Here is a 21,810-nt window from a genome sequence, read left to right as displayed (position 1 = left end):
CATACTAAGGTTTTAAATATGTTCCACATATTATAGCACAGTATGGTATCACCATATTTGAACAGCAGCTCGTGCAGTCTGGGAGTTTTTTCTCTCATTCAGAGTTGATTCACTTCAGCACTGTGGACAGCGACAGAAACAGTTCAGATGCATCGTTCATCTTCTCTGTCAGAGGCTGTTTCCACAACTTTAAAATTGGTCTCTTTTTGTGTTATTCTCATTATTTATCTGTAATTATATTTATGTAGAGAAACATTTTATTTTTCCGAGATATTGTTCCATTTCAACTTTCGTTAAATGTATATTTGATATCCACTACGATCTGTGGAACATCCTCAACACTTGATTAACACGGTGTCCTTCCTTGTGCATCTATTATCTTTAAATATATTATTATAATGACCTAAATGGTAAACGATATGCATTTCAATCATTTCTTCCTCTAGTTGTTTTTAAAATCCAAGATAGTACATATGTGTTTGTGCTGTTACTACATTTCCAGATGGTTTACAGTGAATTCTCCTGAGCTGAATTGTATTCGGTGTTCTGCAGTTTTATAAAATGGACTCTTAGGGCCGCTGTTGACCAGAGTGTTGATGAATGAGGCAGGGTTGTAGCAGCACCTCCCATGTAACATCGTCACAGTACAAAGAGAACACGACGGGCAAAGACGGACGATTCTGGTTGTGGAACATTTACGAAAGAGAAAAGGAGAAATTTCGATCTGCAAGACATTTGCTTCCAATGAGTGCGTTATGCAGCTGTTCATTTGAGATTTGACTTTGGAATCTAAGTGGTGTCTGTTTTGTATGGAGTATAAGCAGACTGTGGAGCTTCACTGGGAAAACATCGGATAGAACAATGAATCGGCAAGTACTGTTGTGTATCCTTCTCCTTTCCCTCGACTCAGTGTTCGGGCAGGTCAGCTACTCCATTCCGGAGGAAATGTCCGAGAGGCTCTTTAGTCGGCAATATAGCGCAAGATTTAGGTTTAGAAATAAAACGTTTGATATCAGGCAAAGCTAAGATATATACGAGAAACAGCGACGAGTACATCGAGCTGAACAGAGAAAGAGGAGTCCTCCTCGTCAAACATAGAATCGACAGAGAGGAGCTGTGTACAGAGACGGCCCTTTGCGCTTTACATTTTCAGATTATTTTGGAGAATCCTATGGAGTTTTACACTGTTACCGTACAGATCACAGATATCAATGATAATGCACCAACCTTTGAAAAAAATGAAATTGCTTTTAAAATCAGTGAGTCGGCGATGATTGGGGCAAAATCTGTGCTGGAAAGGGCGGAAGATCTTGATGTTGGACTTAATGGTGTTCAAAACTATGAATTAAAACCAACGGATCATTTTACTCTGAAACTGCACAATAACGCAGATGGGAATAAAAACGTTGAGATGGTGCTACAGAAGCCTTTAGACAGAGAGAAACAAGAGCAGATCTCTCTTGTGTTAACGGCTGTAGATGGAGGAGAGCCGCAGATGTCAGGAACAATGCTGATTGTTATTACGGTTTTAGACCATAATGATAATGCACCTGTTTTTACACAGCCCACATACAAGGCTACAGTTACTGAAAACTCTCCGAAAGGCACAGTTGTTGCCACTGTTACAGCCTCAGATGTAGATCAGGGTTCAAATGCAAAGATAACGTATTCAATCACCAATACATTAGGAAATGTTAGGAAAATGTTTGAGGTAAATAAAGAAAACGGCGAAGTTTCATTGAATGGAAACATTGACTTTGAAAAGTCAAAACACTTCCAAATAAATGTACGCGCTAGTGACGACGGAGGACTCACAGATTCTTGTAAATTGATTGTGGATGTGCAAGATGTAAATGACAATAGGCCTGAAATTAACATAATGTCAAAGTCTACTGTCATATCAGAGGATGCCAAACTCAATACAGTCGTTACAATGATAAACATTGAAGACTTAGATTCAGGAGAAAACGGAAACGTAAAATGCTTTATCAGCGAAAATATACCATTCATTTTAAAAACGTCAACTAATAATTTCTACAGTTTAGTGACAGATAATGATTTAGACCGAGAAGTCTCCTCTCATTATAATATTACAGTGACCTGCTCTGATGAAGGAGTGCCCTCCCTCTCCAGCAGCGTCACTCTCACCTTACAGATCTCTGATGTGAATGATAACGCGCCTGTCTTTGAGAGGAGCTCATATGAGGCCTACATTGTAGAAAACAACACACCAGGCCTCTCTATATTCACAGTGAGAGCCAGAGACGATGACTGGAACCAGAATGCCCGTGTTTCTTACATCCTGGAGGACTCCACTGTTAACGGAGTGCCAGTCTCCTCATATGTGTCCGTTAGTGCTGATAGTGGAGTCATCCATGCAGTGCGCTCTTTTGACTACGAGCAGATCAAAGACTTCCACTTCCGTGTCAAAGCGCAGGATGGAGGCTCCCCTCCACTCAGTAGCAATGTGACTGTGAAAATACTGATCCAGGACCAGAATGACAACCCTCCTCAGGTTCTGTACCCAGTCCAGACTGGTGGCTCTCTGGTGGCTGAAATGGTGCCTCGTTCAGCAGATGTGAGCTATCTGGTCACTAAAGTGGTGGCTGTTGATGTGGACTCTGGACAGAATGCCTGGCTCTCCTATAAACTGCAGAAAGCCACAGACAGGGCGCTGTTTGAAGTGGGCTTACAGAATGGAGAAATAAGAACTATCCGCCAAGTGACTGATAAAGATGCTGTGAAACAAAGACTGACTGTTATAGTGGAGGACAACGGGCAGCCCTCTCGTTCAGTTACAGTCATTGTTAACGTGGCGGTGGCGGACAGCTTCCCTGAAGTGCTGTCTGAGTTCACTGACTTTACACACGACAAGGAGTACAATGATAACCTGACTTTTTACTTAGTGCTGGCTCTGGCTGTAGTCTCCTTCCTCTTCATCACGTGTTTAGTGGTTATTATATCAGTGAAAATCTACAGGTGGAGACAGTCTCGCATCATGTTTCACTCCAACCTCCCTGTGATTCCATATTATCCACCACGTTACTCAGACACTTTGGGGACAGGGACTCTCCAACACGTGTACAATTACGAGGTGTGCAGGACGACTGACTCCAGAAAGAGTGACTGTAAGTTCGGCACAGCCGGTAGTCAGAACGTGCTGATAATGGACCCCAGTGCTACCGGGACGATGCAGCGGATACAGAGTGAAAAGAGCATCATGGATGAACCAGACTCTCCTCTAGAGGTGAGTTTTTCAGTAGACACAGATTATCTTCATCCACTAGTCTTGGCCTAATTTTTTACTACGCAGTGAATCAGAATTACTCTAATGCGGTATATTTATTTTCAGAATTCAGCTTAGCTCGTTGGGAATAGTTTTACACCTAATTTTGCCATTCATCATCCCACAAAGTGCACAGAACAGTAGTTCGACTCACTTTCTGTGTGTGTGTGTGTGTGTGTTCGTGTGTGTGTGTGTGTGTGTGTGTGTGTGTGTGTGTGTGTGTGTGTGTGTGTGTGTGTGTGTGTGGTTCAGCTCCTCTTTTTTTCTATTAGTAGTTTAGACAAATTTAGCCTTGTAACTGAAAAACAACAAATACAAATGAACATTTATTTATCATCATTGTATCATCCACAATTCATGCGTGCACGCCAAAGCTAGATTGGAATCCGGAATCATTGTTTTGACATCTTAATTTTATTATTCAGCACCATGGACAGAGCAAATGATAGTTTGGTCGTTGCAATGCTGTGAGGTGGTGTTCATCTGAAACATCATTTACATTATGCCCATTGTATTCGCTTTGTCTGCGTGGTATGTAGCTGCGTTTGTGCCTGTGTAGCTGTACTTGTAGGTTTTGTGATTTAACTTTATATTTAGTTGTTTTATTGCTTCATATTCTGATTTATATTATTTGTTGCTTTAGTCACGTATGTCTATTTCATTAGTAATATAAACGGATTTGAATTTAAGTGTTTATGTGACATTTAAATCAATCAAAAATATGTCAAAGTACATCATTTAGTTGTAATTTGTTTTCTTAAATGTCATTACTGTGGTTGTCACAATAAGATGCCGTGTAGTTCAGTCCATTGAACAGAGAGAGACGCTGTTGGCCATCGTCTGGCTGAGAAAGCTTTCGTTGCAGTTCCGCCCCTATACTTCAACATATTACATTGGGAAATAGAGAGAGACAGATCTAACAGTCGGGACTACCACAGCATTAGCCTGGACGGCACAATGGGATTTCTTTGTTCCACAATTTAGGATACCTGCCATCTTTAGGACCATATACATACATCTACCGGTCAAAATTGGAACCTGCAGCGAAGAAACTGAGGATTTTCTGGTTTTCTTCACAGCCGTGTCGACAGGAACGATGGGATGGCAAGTGCTGTTGTTTATCTCGCTGCTCTCGCTCCGTGTAGTGCACGGGCAGGTCAGCTACTCCATTCCTGAGGAAATGGCAAAGGGGGCTCTAGTAGGCAATATAGCCCAGGATTTAGGTTTAAGTGTGGAAAGACTGAAGTCCGGTAAAGCTCGTATTTATACTGGTAACACTGTGGAATATATTGAGCTGAAGACAGAAAGAGGAGTCCTCCTTTGTAAAGGCAGAATAGACAGAGAATCGCTATGCGGTCAAACAATGCCTTGCGCACTCCATTTTCAAATGATCCTGGAAAACCCGATGGAGTTTTACACGGTTACTGTCGAAATTACCGATATAAATGACAACCCTCCGACGTTTGAAAAAGGTGAGATGAAATATGAAATTAGCGAATTAACTCCTACTGGAGCTCGATTCGTATTAGAGAAAGCAATAGACGATGATGTTGGTATAAACGGATTGAACAGCTACGCCCTGAAACCCACTGATAATTTTGTTCTGAAAACCATCAGCAGAGGCGATGGGACTAAACATGTGGAGATGGTTTTACAGAAACCGTTAGACCGAGAAAAACATGAGTATATATCATTAATACTAACCGCTCTGGATGGTGGTGAACCACAGCTTTCAGGGACAATGCAGATTATCATAACTGTGTTAGACGTCAATGATAACCCACCCGTGTGTTCAAATCCGGAATACAAAGCAAGTGTTACAGAGAATGCTCCTGTTGGCACTTTATTAACTACTGTAAAGGCTACAGACATCGATAAAGGCAATAACGGAATAATAACATACATGATTTCAAAATCTGGAGCAGCAGGTCTCTTTAAAATTGATGCTAATACTGGAGTTTTAACCTTAACTGGAAATGTAGATTATGAAAAAAGGAAACTTTATGAATTAGATGTCCAGGTGTCGGATCAGGGAGGATTATCAGATGCGTGTAAAGTAATTGTTGACGTGACGGATACAAACGATAACCCTCCGTCCATTAACATCATGTCGATCTCAAACACAGTGTCTGAGAACATGAAACCGGGAACGGTTGTAACAATGCTTAATATTCAAGATGCGGACTCAAGCGATAACGGCAAAGTCATGTGTGTTTTAAACAAAAATATTCCGTTTGCCATTAAATCAACAACAAATAATTTCTTTACCGTTATAACTGACAGTGAATTAGACAGAGAGATCTCCTCTCATTATAATATAACAGTGACCTGCTCTGATGAAGGAGTGCCCTCCCTCTCCAGCAGCGTCACTCTCACCTTACAGATCTCTGATGTGAATGATAACGCGCCTGTCTTTGAGAGGAGCTCATATGAGGCCAACATTGTAGAAAACAACACACCAGGCCTCTCTATATTCACAGTGAGAGCCAGAGACGCTGACTGGAACCAGAATGCCCGTGTTTCTTACATCCTGGAGGACTCCTCTGTTAACGGAGTGCCAGTCTCCTCATATGTGTCCGTTAGTGCTGATAGTGGAGTCATCCATGCAGTGCGCTCTTTTGACTACGAGCAGATCAAAGACTTCCACTTCCGTGTCAAAGCGCAGGATGGAGGCTCCCCTCCACTCAGTAGCAATGTGACTGTGAAAATACTGATCCAGGACCAGAACGACAACCCTCCTCAGGTTCTGTACCCAGTCCAGACTGGTGGCTCTCTGGTGGCTGAAATGGTGCCTCGTTCAGCAGATGTGAGCTATCTTGTCACTAAAGTGGTGGCTGTTGATGTGGACTCTGGACAGAATGCCTGGCTCTCCTATAAACTGCAGAAAGCCACAGACAGGGCGCTGTTTGAAGTGGGCTTACAGAATGGAGAAATAAGAACTATCCGCCAAGTGACTGATAAAGATGCTGTGAAACAAAGACTGACTGTTATAGTGGAGGACAACGGGCAGCCCTCTCGTTCAGCTACAGTCATTGTTAACGTGGCGGTGGCGGACAGCTTCCCTGAAGTGCTGTCTGAGTTCACTGACTTTACACACGACAAGGAGTACAATGATAACCTGACTTTTTACTTAGTGCTGGCTCTGGCTGTAGTCTCCTTCCTCTTCATCACGTGTTTAGTGGTTATTATATCAGTGAAAATCTACAGGTGGAGACAGTCTCGCATCATGTTTCACTCCAACCTCCCTGTGATTCCATATTATCCACCACGTTACTCAGACACTTTGGGGACAGGGACTCTCCAACACGTGTACAATTACGAGGTGTGCAGGACGACTGACTCCAGAAAGAGTGACTGTAAGTTCGGCACAGCCGGTAGTCAGAACGTGCTGATAATGGACCCCAGTGCTACAGGGACGATGCAGCGGATACAGAGTGAAAAGAGCATCCTGGATGAACCAGACTCTCCTCTAGAGGTTAGTTCATTAGTGTAGCTTGCTCTCTGTGCCTTCATTTATCTGTTAGTGTTCAGTTGCTGTGTCTGGGAACTTTTTCTGGCTATTTCTGCGTATTCAGAACCATGGACAGCATCCCATTACCTGCATTCTCCATTAATGATAGGTTGTTGTATTATTTCAAATGCACCGTATTATGACTTACCTGCTTTGTGTTTTAAAGCGGACTGTAAACTCCCTTAGAGGTTAAACTGCTTTTTCTTCTTTTTCTTTTTCTTAGGTATGGAAATTTCAAACACTTAAAATGTGTATTAAAATATTGGTGTATTTTAATATATAGTTATGTTGTGTAACATTTACTTTTGAAATCTAATTTATTGGTCATGCCTATTTCAGCAACATTGCTTGGAGTCAGTAATATAGCTTTGGATTGAGACGTGGTTTTAGTATTTGATTTAATATCCAACTAGTTTTTTTGGTATTTAGATATTCATATCTCATGTTCGCCCACATTGAGCATACAGTACAGGTATTTACTGACTTCTGTTTATACACCTTGTTTCCTAAGGAAAATCAGCGACACTTTCATTGTTCTCATCTTATTGGTACATGCAATATTTGCATCTGCATGGAAGGACTTGTGGTGGACATTATTGTTGGCCGTTTTTAGACTTTCATCATTTCAGTGCTTTGGACAGCAACTACTCCAGACTCAGCTTTTTCTTCTCTATTTCTCCAATTCCAAAAAGGTTTCATTATTTTCAATCGTTTAGTAGGTATGTTCTTAGTATTTTCTAATTCATTATTTTTCTCTCCCTTGTATACACTTGTATTTAGATGTGGTTCATGTTTTTATGAACACATTAATATGGCTGAAGATTCAAACAACAGTGAGAAATCATGACCATAAACAGTTTTGAAGTGACGACTCACCATTTGAGAGGTGGATCATTTAGCGTATGCTGCTAATATTACCGTATTTTAAGTTACATTTTGTAATACGTCTGCTGGACAGATTAGTTCATGTTGTTTTGCTGCAGTTTTGTATTATGAACTCTTAGGGCCGCTGTTGACCAGAGTGTGCACGGCTGAGAGTAGGGCTGTATCAGCACCTCCCATGTAACATCATCATAAAGAAGAGAGAACTCGACGGGGAAGAATGGACTTCGGGATATGAACTATTACTAATAACAGGCAGGACGAGCTCCGGGACTATTCTTTTTTACTGTGTGGATTATACGGCTGTGAAATTGATGTTTGACACTGGAGTGGATTGTAGTTCATGGGATATATAACCAGACTGTCGAATTCTGCTGAAAATATACTCGGATAGAACAATGAAAGGACACGCGCTGTTGTTCATATGTCTCCTATCAATCGGCTCGGTAATTGGGCAGGTCAGCTACACAATACCGGAGGAAATGTCGAAAGGCTCTTTAGTCGGTAATATAGCGCAGGACTTGGGACTGGAAACTAAGCGTTTGAGTTCTGGTAAAGCTCGAATTTATACCCGAGACAGCGACGAGTACATCGAGCTGAACAGAGAAAGAGGAGTCCTCCTCGTCAAACAGAGAATCGACAGAGAGGCGCTCTGCAGACAGACGACGCCTTGCGCTTTACATTTTCAGATTATTTTGGAGAATCCTATGGAGTTTTACAGTGTTACAGTCCAGATCACAGATATTAATGATAATGCACCAACCTTTGAAGAAAGGGAGATTGAATTCAAAATAATTGAGTCAGCGATCACCGGAGCAACATTTGTATTGGAAAGGGCTGTGGATCTCGATGTTGGACTTAATGATGTTCAAAGATACGAATTAAAACCAACGGATCATTTTACTCTGAAACTGCACAATAACGCAGAGGGAAATAAAAACGTTGAGATGGTTCTAGAAAAACCTTTAGATAGAGAGAAACAAGAGCAGATCTCTCTTGTGTTAACGGCTGTAGATGGAGGAGAGCCGCAGATGTCAGGAACAATGCTGATTGTTATTACAGTTTTAGACCATAATGATAATGCACCTGTTTTTACACAGCCCACATACAAGGCTACAGTTACAGAGAACTCTCCGAAAGGCACAGTTGTTGCCACTGTTACAGCCTCAGATGCAGATCAGGGATCCAATGGTAAGATAACTTATTCAATAACAAATACATTAGACGATGTTAGGAAAATGTTTAAGATTAACAAAGAAAATGGAGATGTTACTTTAATCGGAAATATTGATTTTGAAGAGTGGCGAAATTTTCAAATAAATGTACGTGCTAGTGACGATGGAGGACTCACACATTCTTGTAAGTTAATTGTTGATGTGCAAGATGTAAATGACAACAGGCCTGAAGTTAACATAATGTCAAAGTCTACTGTTATATCAGAGGATGCCAAACTCAATACCGTCGTTACAATGATAAACATTGAAGACTTAGATTCAGGAGAAAACGGAAACGTGAAATGCTTTATCAGCGAAAATGTACCATTCATTTTAAAAACGTCAACTAATAATTTTTACAGTTTAGTGACTGATAGTGTATTAGACCGAGAGATCTCCTCTCATTATAATATAACAGTGACCTGCTCTGATGAAGGAGTGCCCTCCCTCTCCAGCAGCGTCACTCTCACCTTACAGATCTCTGATGTGAATGATAACGCGCCTGTCTTTGAGAGGAGCTCATATGAGGCCTACATTGTAGAAAACAACACACCAGGCCTCTCTATATTCACAGTGAGAGCCAGAGACGCTGACTGGAACCAGAATGCCCGTGTTTCTTACATACTGGAGGACTCCTCTGTTAACGGAGTGCCAGTCTCCTCATATGTGTCCGTTAGTGCTGATAGTGGAGTCATCCATGCAGTGCGCTCTTTTGACTACGAGCAGATCAAAAACTTCCACATCCACGTCAAAGCGCAGGATGGAGGCTCCCCTCCACTCAGTAGCAATGTGACAGTTAAAATACTGATCCAGGACCAGAACGACAACCCTCCTCAGGTGCTGTACCCAGTCCAGACTGGTGGCTCTCTGGTGGCTGAAATGGTGCCTCGTTCAGCAGATGTGAGCTATCTGGTCACTAAAGTGGTGGCTGTTGATGTGGACTCTGGACAGAATGCCTGGCTCTCCTATAAACTGCAGAAAGCCACAGACAGGGCGCTGTTTGAAGTGGGCTTACAGAATGGAGAAATAAGAACTATCCGCCAAGTGACTGATAAAGATGCTGTGAAACAAAGACTGACTGTTATAGTGGAGGACAACGGGCAGCCCTCTCGTTCAGCTACAGTCATTGTTAACGTGGCGGTGGCGGACAGCTTCCCTGAAGTGCTGTCTGAGTTCACTGACTTTACACACGACAAGGAGTACAATGATAACCTGACTTTTTACTTAGTGCTGGCTCTGGCTGTAGTCTCCTTCCTCTTCATCACGTGTTTAGTGGTTATTATATCAGTGAAAATCTACAGGTGGAGACAGTCTCGCATCATGTTTCATTCCAACCTCCCTGTGATTCCATATTATCCACCACGTTACTCAGACACTTTGGGGACAGGGACTCTCCAACACGTGTACAATTACGAGGTGTGCAGGACGACTGACTCCAGAAAGAGTGACTGTAAGTTCGGCACAGCCGGTAGTCAGAACGTGCTGATAATGGATCCCAGTGCTACAGGGACGATGCAGCGGATACAGAGTGAAAAGAGCATCTTGGATGAACCAGACTCTCCTCTAGAGGTTTGAAAATTCCCCCATCGTGTTTTGTCAAAGCTGCATGTTTAAATATGTGTCTGAACGCTGGCAACATCCTTTCAGCACCTCGGATAGAGGCAGCACTATACAAGCCGCTTCCACTTTATTTGTGTCCTATTATGTGTCATATAGTTGTAGTGAGTTTTGAGTTGTTTGGGTTATTCTGACATAATTTATTTTGTATTCTGCTTCTACATGTCATGTTTTTGATGTTTGGATGGATGCCGTCCCCTTTTTCATAATGCATTTGAAAGTTTGAGCATTATAACAGTGATGCATGAAGCATATTCCTAACCTATGTCCACTGATATTAGGTTTAGTTGTCTTGTAATTTCACGATATGAACTCCATGGGCCGCTGTTGGTCAGCGTGTTGCAACTGTAGACAGGATTTTAAGCAGATCCTCCCATGTCATGTCGTTATTTCAGAGAAAGAAAAAGGGAGAACGCACTGTTCACGGAGAGATTGCCCGTTCGATGGACACACTGAGCTGACAGACTCTCTTTCAACATTTGTGGATTTACTCGATATTCATTTGTCAATTCATTTTCACATGGAGATATGTTTATTGTGGAAACGAGTATAATAGTTTTTTTTTGTGGCGCAACATAAACTATGGATAGAACAATGAGACGGCAAGTACTGTTTTTCATCTCGATCTTCTTTCTCGGTTCAGTTCTCGGTCAAGTCAGCTACTCTATTCCGGAGGAAATGGCAAAGGGTTCTGTTGTGGGCAATTTAGCACGGGATTTAGGTTTGGATGTGAAAAGACTAAAGTCAGGTAAAGCCCGTATATTTACGGGCGACAATGCAGAATACATCGAGCTGAGTAGAGAAAGGGGACTCCTCCTTGTGAAAGAGAGAATCGACAGAGAGTCTCTCTGCAGGCAGACGACGCCTTGTGCTTTACATTTGCAGATTATTCTAGAAAACCCAATGGAGCTTTTTCGAATAACAGTAGAAATTACCGACATCAACGACAACATTCCCAGTTTTAAAAATAACGAGAAACGTTTTGAAATTAGCGAATCCGCAGTAACAGGATCTAAGTTTGTGTTAGAAAGAGCGGTGGATGCAGATATTGGCGTAAATGGACTGAAAAATTACAGTTTAAAACCTACTGATAATTTTGTACTGAACATACAAAATCATGCAGATGGTATTAAAAAGGTCGAAATGGTTTTGCACAAGCCGTTAGATCGCGAGAAAGACGAACAAATATCGTTGTTGTTAACAGCTGTAGATGGAGGAGACCCTCAGATGTCTGGTACCGTAAAGATTTATGTCACCGTGCTCGATGCAAACGACAATGCTCCTGTTTTTATGCAGTCAGTTTACAAGGCAGCCATAGCCGAAAATTCTCAGAAAGGAACAACGTTGACGACAGTGAGTGCCTCGGATGCAGATAAAGGAACAAATGGGGAGATGTCTTATTCTGTGTCGTCCACTATGGACAGTGTCTCTGATATATTTACAATAAATGAAAACGGTGAAGTAATATTAGTTGGTGAAATTGACTTTGAAAAAGCCAAGTATTACAGAATTGATATTGAAGCTCAAGACAGTGGTGGTCTTTCTGATTCCAGCAAGATTATTGTTGACGTTATTGATATTAATGATAATAAGCCTGTAATCAGTATACTTTCCAAATCAGATTCAATCCCAGAAGACTCTCCCCAAAATACAGTTATAGTTATGTTCAGTGTTATTGACCCAGATTCAAGTAACAATGGGCAAGTAAACTGCAGAATTAATGGCAACATACCGTTTACTACAAGCACTTCTTCTAATGATTTCTATAGTTTAGTGACAGATAGTGAACTGGACAGAGAGAGAGCATCTCATTATAATATAACAGTGACCTGCTCTGATGAAGGCGTGCCCTCCCTCTCCAGCAGCGTCACTCTCACCTTACAGATCTCTGATGTGAATGATAACGCGCCTGTCTTTGAGAGGAGCTCATATGAGGCCAACATTGTAGAAAACAACACACCAGGCTTCTCTATATTCACAGTGAGAGCCAGAGACGCTGACTGGAACCAGAATGCCCGTGTTTCTTACATCCTGGAGGACTCCTCTGTTAACGGAGTGCCAGTCTCCTCATATGTGTCCGTTAGTGCTGATAGTGGAGTCATCCATGCAGTGCGCTCTTTTGACTACGAGCAGATCAAAGACTTCCACTTCCGTGTCAAAGCGCAGGATGGAGGCTCCCCTCCACTCAGTAGCAATGTGACTGTGAAAATACTGATCCAGGACCAGAACGACAACCCTCCTCAGGTTCTGTACCCAGTCCAGACTGGTGGCTCTCTGGTGGCTGAAATGGTGCCTCGTTCAGCAGATGTGAGCTATCTGGTCACTAAAGTGGTGGCTGTTGATGTGGACTCTGGACAGAATGCCTGGCTATCCTATAAACTGCAGAAAGCCACAGACAGGGCGCTGTTTGAAGTGGGCGTTCAGAATGGAGAAATAAGAACTATCCGCCAAGTGACTGATAAAGATGCTGTGAAACAAAGACTGACTGTTATAGTGGAGGACAACGGGCAGCCCTCTCGTTCAGCTACAGTCATTGTTAACGTGGCGGTGGCGGACAGCTTCCCTGAAGTGCTGTCTGAGTTCACTGACTTTACACACGACAAGGAGTACAATGATAACCTGACTTTTTACTTAGTGCTGGCTCTGGCTGTAGTCTCCTTCCTCTTCATCACGTGTTTAGTGGTTATTATATCAGTGAAAATCTACAGGTGGAGACAGTCTCGCATCATGTTTCACTCCAACCTCCCTGTGATTCCATATTATCCTCCACGTTACTCAGACACTTTGGGGACAGGGACTCTCCAACACGTGTACAATTACGAGGTGTGCAGGACGACTGACTCCAGAAAGAGTGACTGTAAGTTCGGCACAGCCGGTAGTCAGAACGTGCTGATAATGGACCCCAGTGCTACAGGGACGATGCAGCGGATACAGAGTGAAAAGAGTATCCTGGATGAACCAGACTCTCCTCTGGAGGTTAGTCTCATGGAATGTCACCAAGTGTTGCTTTACACCTTTAATAACAACACTTTTTAAAATGTTTTTATTGTGTCGCTCACTAAACATGGGGGTCTTGGAAAGCTCTGAATCATAATACAATACACTTTCTTCTTGAGACAGTTTTTCATCCTTACAGCCTATCACCCTTAATAGTTTTATAAAGACATCTTTAATATCCCATCTACTTCACATTTGAATTGTTTTATAAAACCTGTACTTAGTTGTCTTAAGTGCTAGATTCATTATCACATACATTTTGGTCCTTTTTAACCTTATCCATACAAGCTTAACATTATTCATACTTTAGGTTTGTGAATTCTGAATACTTTTGAATAGTTTGTAATTGAACAGACATTTGTGATAACAATATTGCAGTTTAATGTAGTCCAGAATTGTCCTGTTCCTGCTTTTTCGTTGACTGTGTTGTCTGCTGACTCTGGTAATCATTGCATATGATATTTAGAGGAAGAACTGCATTAAGAATGACGGACACAAAAGTTTTTGTTTTGCTTGGCAATATTGATTATACGCTGAATTTATTGCGTTCTTCTCTATCAGCTATTTCCACCCTGGTGGATTTTCTTAGAATATTTGATAAGGGCATACATGACTTGTGTTAATTAATCTGAAAATCTATTTGTTGTTGAATAAGTATCGTAAGTATTTGTAAAAAGGAAATCTTACTTTATCCTTCTGTAAAACACATTCTCACATCATTTGTTATGAAAACCATTGGTCCTGCATATTGGTTTATAGCTTTCTGCATTCAGCACCAGTGTCATGGACAGCGCTTTCCAGGGAGGGACACTGCAAAACACACACCAGTGTAACAGGCTCATTTATGCTCAATCACTCCAAAACACACTTGTGTACATTCTTAGTTTATTTCCATGATTGTACATTTTCATATCCTTATATTCCATGGCACATTCCTAGAAACACTTGGTTGTGTTGCTAAAGACTGTTCATATGAAGAAGTATAGTCTGCTAATTGATGTGTCATTGCACAAGTACAAATTACTCCCCAGACAGTCATGTCAAAGAAGTCAGTGTGGTTGTTCCCTATTTTATTATTCTATATTTCAGTTGTCCTTATACTTGATTTTTCTTCTCTGTATTTTGTTAGGTAAATCGTCAAAATAGTATACTGTTAAATTGTGTGAGAAACATTGACATGGAAGTGTTAAAGTTACCCAGCACAACCTGGTAGATCCATTGATCCACTCCAGGTTTTAATGAAATGGTCTCAATTAACTCTGTGGTGCACTTGTATCAGGACCAGAACCACCTACTTGCATGGCATTGAACTTTATGTACTTGTTTGCTAAATATAAAAGCTGTCAACATATATTGCCACTACCATCATCCTTGCTGTGCATGTTGTCTGCATTATCCACTTCTTGTTGAGCACTATTAGTTATCAGCAAAGACACACCCGAGGCAGTATATATATGGTTAGGTTGTATCTACATATGACTCAGTAAAGCAGAATAAGTCACTCCATCTGAATTCCTTATCCAACTTTTTCCAAATAATTACTTTTTAGACAGAATAGAGCTGTGGGAAGCTAACAATAGTTTCAAAACATGTACCGTAAGTCTCTTTGTGTTGCAGTTCACTTCTGTGGAGAGTACATAGAAAATAGTCAGAAATGTATATTATAGAGTGAGTTTAAATGTCAGGCATTGGCAACACCCATAGGGTTATACAAATCAAAAGGAAAGTAGAGAGTAATATTCAGCAGACAGTCATTTCAGGTGAACATTTTTAGTTGCCTAACTTATCAACTTGGTCCTGGTCTTTTCTGTTTCTGTCATGTAAACAATTAACCAGCGTTAGATGATACGTTTCTTCTCTAATTTCCTTGTAAGAGAATACTTATTTCAGTTAACAATGTGGTCTATCTCTTCTATTAAATTATGTCTATTAAGTTAATGGTAAGTTAGTATTCTGTGTGCAATAATATTTATTAGGATTTAACTGGTTCTGATCAGCTTCACAAAACACATGTATTCATTATTTTGAGATTTCTCAATTCTTAATTGAAGAAACTGCTAACTTAACTGCAACAACTGAAATCACAATGTATTTAAATAATAGCTATTAATTTAACAGTTACATATTATTTTATTTCTTCAAATTTAAGGCGTTGCTTGATTAATTTGGTAATAAAGGTCATCTTTATTTCCGCATCTTGAACCTCATACTGGATAGTGTAGTTTTGTGCAGTGCAAGTGTTTGGACTCTCAGGGCCGCTGTTGGCCAATGTAGAGCCTACCCCCTTCATTCGTTACATGAAACAGAGAAAGAGACACACAGACTGCACACAAGCTTCGTTGCAGACACCGGGACATATCCGCGCTGCGACTCATGTATTCCGGATTCAAGAAACACGAAGATAATCAGTCTTCCTCTGGAGCATTTTTTTTTAAAGAGGGACCTTAACGGTTTGGACTATCTCTTTACGTCTACAGTATTTGTCGAATTTAAAATGTCGGACAGAACAATGAGACGGCAAGTACTGTTGTTTATCTCGCTATTTTCCCTCAGCTCAGTGTTTGGGCAGGTCACCTACTCCATTCCTGAGGAAATGTCAAAAGGCTCTCTAGTTGGCAACATAGCGCAGGATTTAGGGTTAGACGTGAAAAGATTGAAGTCAGGCAAAGCTCGCATTTATACAGAGGACAATGCAGAATACATCGAGCTGAATAAAGACAGAGGAGTCCTCCTTGTGAAAGAGAGAATCGACAGAGAGGCGCTCTGTGGTCAGACAACACCTTGCGCTTTGCATCTTCAAATTACGCTGGAAGAGCCAATTGAATTCTTTACAGTTGCAGTCGAAATAAATGACATTAACGATAATGCACCCAGCTTCAAAAAAGACGAAATGAAATTCAGGATTAGTGAGTCGGCTGTGATTGGAGCAAAATTTGTACTAGAAAGAGCGATGGATCTAGATGTCGGTGTGAACGGGTTGCAGGGTTATTCGCTTAAACCTACAGACAACTTTCATCTAAAACTCCAAAATCAGCAAGATGGGAGTAAAAAAGTGGAGATGGTTTTGCAAAAACATCTAGACAGAGAGGCGCAAGACCACCTCTCTTTAACTCTCACAGCTACTGATGGTGGCGATCCTCAGCTCTCAGGAACAATGCGAGTAGAAATTTCAGTGCTAGACGCTAACGACAACGCACCAGTATTTACGCAGGAAGTATATACAATTACTATACTGGAGACTGCTACAAAAGGCACAATTTTGAGTACCGTTAGTGCTGTAGATGCAGATCAAGGCTCAAATGGAAAAGTGTCATATTCAATCACAAACACTTTGGATGATGTCCCTGTTATGTTTCAAATCGACGGAGAAAATGGCGTGGTAGCTTTATCTGGAAACCTGGATTATGAAAAGGCAAAGCAGTATGAAATACACGTACAAGCTAGTGATGATGGAGGACTAACAGATTCGTGTAAGATTATTGTTGAAGTGACCGATACGAACGATAATCCCCCGTCTATTAATATCATGTCTAAAACTAATTCAATATCAGAGAATTCAAGGCCAGGAACTGTGGTTACTATATTTAATGTGCAAGATCCTGACTCTGGAGGAAACGGCAAAGTTGCATGTAATATCGAAGAACACATGCCATTTCTGATGAAAGCAACGTCGAAAAAATTCTTTAGCCTAGTAACCGAAAGTGATTTAGACAGAGAGATCTCTTCTCATTATAATATAACAGTGACCTGCTCTGATGAAGGAGTGCCCTCCCTCTCCAGCAGCGTCACTCTCACCTTACAGATCTCTGATGTGAATGATAACGCGCCTGTCTTTGAGAGGAGCTCATATGAGGCCAACATTGTAGAAAACAACACACCAGGCCTCTCTATATTCACAGTGAGAGCCAGAGACGCTGACTGGAACCAGAATGCCCGTGTTTCTTACATCCTGGAGGACTCCTCTGTTAACGGAGTGCCAGTCTCCTCATATGTGTCCGTTAGTGCTGATAGTGGAGTCATCCATGCAGTGCGCTCTTTTGACTACGAGCAAATCAAAGACTTCCACTTCCGTGTCAAAGCGCTGGATGGAGGCTCCCCTCCACTCAGTAGCAATGTGACTGTGAAAATACTGATCCAGGACCAGAACGACAACCCTCCTCAGGTTCTGTACCCAGTCCAGACTGGTGGCTCTCTGGTGGCTGAAATGGTGCCTCGTTCAGCAGATGTGAGCTATCTGGTCACTAAAGTGGTGGCTGTTGATGTGGACTCTGGACAGAATGCCTGGCTCTCCTATAAACTGCAGAAAGCCACAGACAGGGCGCTGTTTGAAGTGGGCTTACAGAATGGAGAAATAAGAACTATCCGCCAAGTGACTGATAAAGATGCTGTGAAACAAAGACTGACTGTTATAGTGGAGGACAACGGGCAGCCCTCTCGTTCAGCTACAGTCATTGTTAACGTGGCGGTGGCGGACAGCTTCCCTGAAGTGCTGTCTGAGTTCACTGACTTTACACACGACAAGGAGTACAATGATAACCTGACTTTTTACTTAGTGCTGGCTCTGGCTGTAGTCTCCTTCCTCTTCATCACGTGTTTAGTGGTTATTATATCAGTGAAAATCTACAGGTGGAGACAGTCTCGCATCATGTTTCACTCCAACCTCCCTGTGATTCCATATTATCCACCACGTTACTCAGACACTTTGGGGACAGGGACTCTCCAACACGTGTACAATTACGAGGTGTGCAGGACGACTGACTCCAGAAAGAGTGACTGTAAGTTCGGCACAGCCGGTAGTCAGAACGTGCTGATAATGGACCCCAGTGCTACAGGGACGATGCAGCGGATACAGAGTGAAAAGAGCATCCTGGATGAACCAGACTCTCCTCTAGAGGTTAGAAAACCGTTACAATCATAATGCTTACTTTTCATGGAAATCGATGTCATGGTACTAGTGCATGCATTCAGGTGGTTGCTTTCAGTAGCAGTCTGGTTAGTAAACAATGTATTAATATCTGAGATGTTCAGGTATTTCTGCAATATTCATATTCAGCACCATGGACAGCGACACTTAACGCTGCTGACAGTACAGTAACAGTAACAGTAAATGTATGCATGTTTTTTATTTTTTCTTCTTCTTGGCTTCATACTTCCTATTCATATAGACTTTAATTTAAACACTGATTGTGTAATTATATCAATCAAATATGTTACTATATCACTTGAGCTCAATATTATTAAAGTATATATTTTGGGAAATATCAGTATACCAAATTAATGGGAACATTTTCTGTGGTTTTAGTTCTTCTTGATTACCAGTGTAACTCTGCACTAAACTGGTTTCTTTCACATGTCTTGTTGTAATTTGTATTTTCAACTCAAAGGGTCGCTGTTGGCAAGCGTGTTGCGATATAATTAGATGTTATTTTTTTCTGTCCGTGTCCTGCCCCTTCGTGCACATACGGGTGTCATAATCGGAGAGAGACAGAATGAATAGTCCGCGCTCATAAGGATCCCTGTGAGGAATTATATCCCCGGATCCATTGTTTTGCTACCTATACTTGGAGTTCGGACGAATTTCCTTTGGTTATCTGCTTTAATATTGAATGCATTGGGGATGCTTTTGTTTTGACGGTGCAGGAAATACGACTTCAGGCAGAACAATGAGACGGCAAGTACTGTTGTTTCTCTCGGTGCTATGTCTCGGCTACGTGCTCGGGCAGGTCAGCTATTCCATCCCCGAAGAAATGTCGAAAGGCTCTGTCGTTGGAAACATAGCGCATGATTTAGGTTTAGATCTGAAAAGGCTGAAATCAGGTAAAGCTCGTGTCTATACAGGAGGCAGCGTAGGATACATCGGGCTGAATAAAGAAAGGGGAGTCCTCCTTATCCAGGAGAGGATAGACAGGGAGGCTTTGTGCGGAGAGACGACGCCTTGTGCTTTACATTTCCAGTTAATTCTGGAAAATCCAATGGAACTGTTTCGTGTAACAGTGGAGATCACTGACATAAACGATAATACCCCCAGTTTTACAAACAAAGAAAAACGCTTTGAAATCAGCGAGTCTGCTGTGATAGGCTCGAAATTTATAATAGAAAAAGCAGTTGATTCCGATATTGGGATGAATGGCTTACAACGATACTCACTTACTCCCACTGATAACTTTGTATTAAAACTAGAAAATCAAGCAGACGGAAGTAAAAAGGTCGAGATGGTTCTGCAGAAGCCTCTAGATAGAGAAAAGCAGGAATACATATCACTGCTGTTAACTGCTATAGATGGAGGAGAGCCGCAGATGTCAGGGACAATGCAGATATTTGTCAATGTATTAGATGTGAATGACAACGCACCTGCTTTTGCTAAACCGCTGTATAGAGCAAAAATACTAGAAAATTCTCCGAAAGGCACCAGCGTGACGACTGTAAGTGCATCTGATAAAGACATCGGCTCAAACGGAGAAGTATCATATTTGATATCTACCAGCAAACGTCTTTTATCTGAACTATTTAAAATTAATTCAGAAACTGGTGAAATGATCCTAAATGGTGAACTAGATTATGAAAAGGCGAAGATATATCAAATCGATATTGAAGTTGTAGACAGCGGGGGACTCTCCGATTCCACTAAAGTAATCGTTGATGTTATTGATATTAATGACAATAATCCTCACATAAACATTGTTTCTAAATCAGAGTCCATATCAGAGGACTCACCTCCAAGCACTGTTATAGCCATGTTAAGTGTAAATGATCCAGATTCAGAGAATAATGGAGAGGTAGAGTGTAATATAGATGGTAATATTCCCTTCAAAATACAATCTACATTAAATGGATTTTATACTTTAGTAACAGAGGTAGCTTTAGACCGAGAGATCTCTTCTCATTATAATATAACAGTGACCTGCTCTGATGAAGGAGTGCCCTCCCTCTCCAGCAGCGTCACTCTCACCTTACAGATCTCTGATGTGAATGATAACGCGCCTGTCTTTGAGAGGAGCTCATATGAGGCCTACATTGTAGAAAACAACACACCAGGCCTCTCTATATTCACAGTGAGAGCCAGAGACGCTGACTGGAACCAGAATGCCCGTGTTTCTTACATCCTGGAGGACTCCTCTGTTAACGGAGTGCCAGTCTCCTCATATGTGTCCGTTAGTGCTGATAGTGGAGTCATCCATGCAGTGCGCTCTTTTGACTACGAGCAGATCAAAGACTTCCACTTCCGCGTCAAAGCGCAGGATGGAGGCTCCCCTCCACTCAGTAGCAATGTGACAGTTAAAATACTGATCCAGGACCAGAACGACAACCCTCCTCAGGTTCTGTACCCAGTCCAGACTGGTGGCTCTCTGGTGGCTGAAATGGTGCCTCGTTCAGCAGATGTGAGCTATCTGGTCACTAAAGTGGTGGCTGTTGATGTGGACTCTGGACAGAATGCCTGGCTCTCCTATAAACTGCAGAAAGCCACAGACAGGGCGCTGTTTGAAGTGGGCGTTCAGAATGGAGAAATAAGAACTATCCGCCAAGTGACTGATAAAGATGCTGTGAAACAAAGACTGACTGTTATAGTGGAGGACAACGGGCAGCCCTCTCGTTCAGCTACAGTCATTGTTAACGTGGCGGTGGCGGACAGCTTCCCTGAAGTGCTGTCTGAGTTCACTGACTTTACACACGACAAGGAGTACAATGATAACCTGACTTTTTACTTAGTGCTGGCTCTGGCTGTAGTCTCCTTCCTCTTCATCACGTGTTTAGTGGTTATTATATCAGTGAAAATCTACAGGTGGAGACAGTCTCGCATCATGTTTCACTCCAACCTCCCTGTGATTCCATATTATCCACCACGTTACTCAGACACTTTGGGGACAGGGACTCTCCAACACGTGTACAATTACGAGGTGTGCAGGACGACAGACTCCAGAAAGAGTGACTGTAAGTTCGGCACAGCCGGTAGTCAGAACGTGCTGATAATGGACCCCAGTGCTACAGGGACGATGCAGCGGATACAGAGTGAAAAGAGCATCCTGGATGAACCAGACTCTCCTCTAGAGGTTAGAAAACTTTTTTAACCATATTGCTTAATTTTTATGCATAATATAATCATGGTACTGGTACATTAATTTCATAAGGCATTTGCCTGCAGCAGTAGTCCAGTTATGAAGGCCTGAGACGTTATGGTAATGACAACCATCGCTTTTAGCACCATGAACAGCGAACACTTCGCGTTTCTGACAACAGTGTTTGTACCCATATGTTGTGGTTTTAGTTTTCTTCCTGTTGTCTTACCTTCTATTTGTATATTTTCT

General features: G+C 41.7%; 5 protein-coding genes and 1 pseudogene across 5 annotated transcripts; all 6 read left to right on the top strand.

Annotated features, from left to right (window-relative positions):
• The first annotated feature begins 855 nt into the window (after positions 1-855).
• Positions 856-3,298, top strand: LOC115015033 (protocadherin beta-16-like; annotated as a pseudogene).
• Positions 3,299-4,355: 1,057 nt separating this feature from the next.
• LOC115014776 (protocadherin gamma-A1-like) lies at positions 4,356-6,779 on the top strand. The gene has a single exon (XM_029441831.1). It carries the CDS (start codon positions 4,383-4,385, stop codon positions 6,777-6,779), a length of 2,397 nt encoding a protein of 798 aa, XP_029297691.1. The 5' UTR covers positions 4,356-4,382.
• A 1,292-nt stretch (positions 6,780-8,071) lies between these two features.
• LOC115014780 (protocadherin gamma-A2-like) lies at positions 8,072-10,468 on the top strand. The gene has a single exon (XM_029441836.1). It carries the CDS (start codon positions 8,078-8,080, stop codon positions 10,466-10,468), a length of 2,391 nt encoding a protein of 796 aa, XP_029297696.1. The 5' UTR covers positions 8,072-8,077.
• A 636-nt stretch (positions 10,469-11,104) lies between these two features.
• Positions 11,105-15,148, top strand: LOC115015032 (protocadherin beta-4-like). Its single transcript, XM_029442196.1, has 3 exons — positions 11,105-11,426; positions 12,711-13,486; positions 15,125-15,148. The coding sequence occupies exons 1-3, from the start codon at positions 11,105-11,107 to the stop codon at positions 15,146-15,148; spliced, it is 1,122 nt and encodes a 373-aa protein (XP_029298056.1).
• An 853-nt stretch (positions 15,149-16,001) lies between these two features.
• On the top strand, positions 16,002-18,425 carry LOC115015031 (protocadherin beta-16-like). Its single transcript, XM_029442195.1, has one exon. The coding sequence runs from the start codon at positions 16,002-16,004 to the stop codon at positions 18,423-18,425; it is 2,424 nt and encodes an 807-aa protein (XP_029298055.1).
• A 579-nt stretch (positions 18,426-19,004) lies between these two features.
• LOC115014758 (protocadherin beta-16-like) lies at positions 19,005-21,573 on the top strand. The gene has a single exon (XM_029441817.1). The coding sequence runs from the start codon at positions 19,114-19,116 to the stop codon at positions 21,571-21,573; it is 2,460 nt and encodes an 819-aa protein (XP_029297677.1). The 5' UTR covers positions 19,005-19,113.
• Positions 21,574-21,810: the final 237 nt, after the last annotated feature.

This window comes from Cottoperca gobio, chromosome 10 (genome assembly GCF_900634415.1).
Source record: "Cottoperca gobio chromosome 10, fCotGob3.1, whole genome shotgun sequence".
Taxonomy (NCBI): domain Eukaryota; kingdom Metazoa; phylum Chordata; class Actinopteri; order Perciformes; family Bovichtidae; genus Cottoperca; species Cottoperca gobio.
The sequence above is the reverse complement of the archived record's forward strand: the minus strand, read 5'-3'. Positions and strand labels throughout refer to the sequence as shown.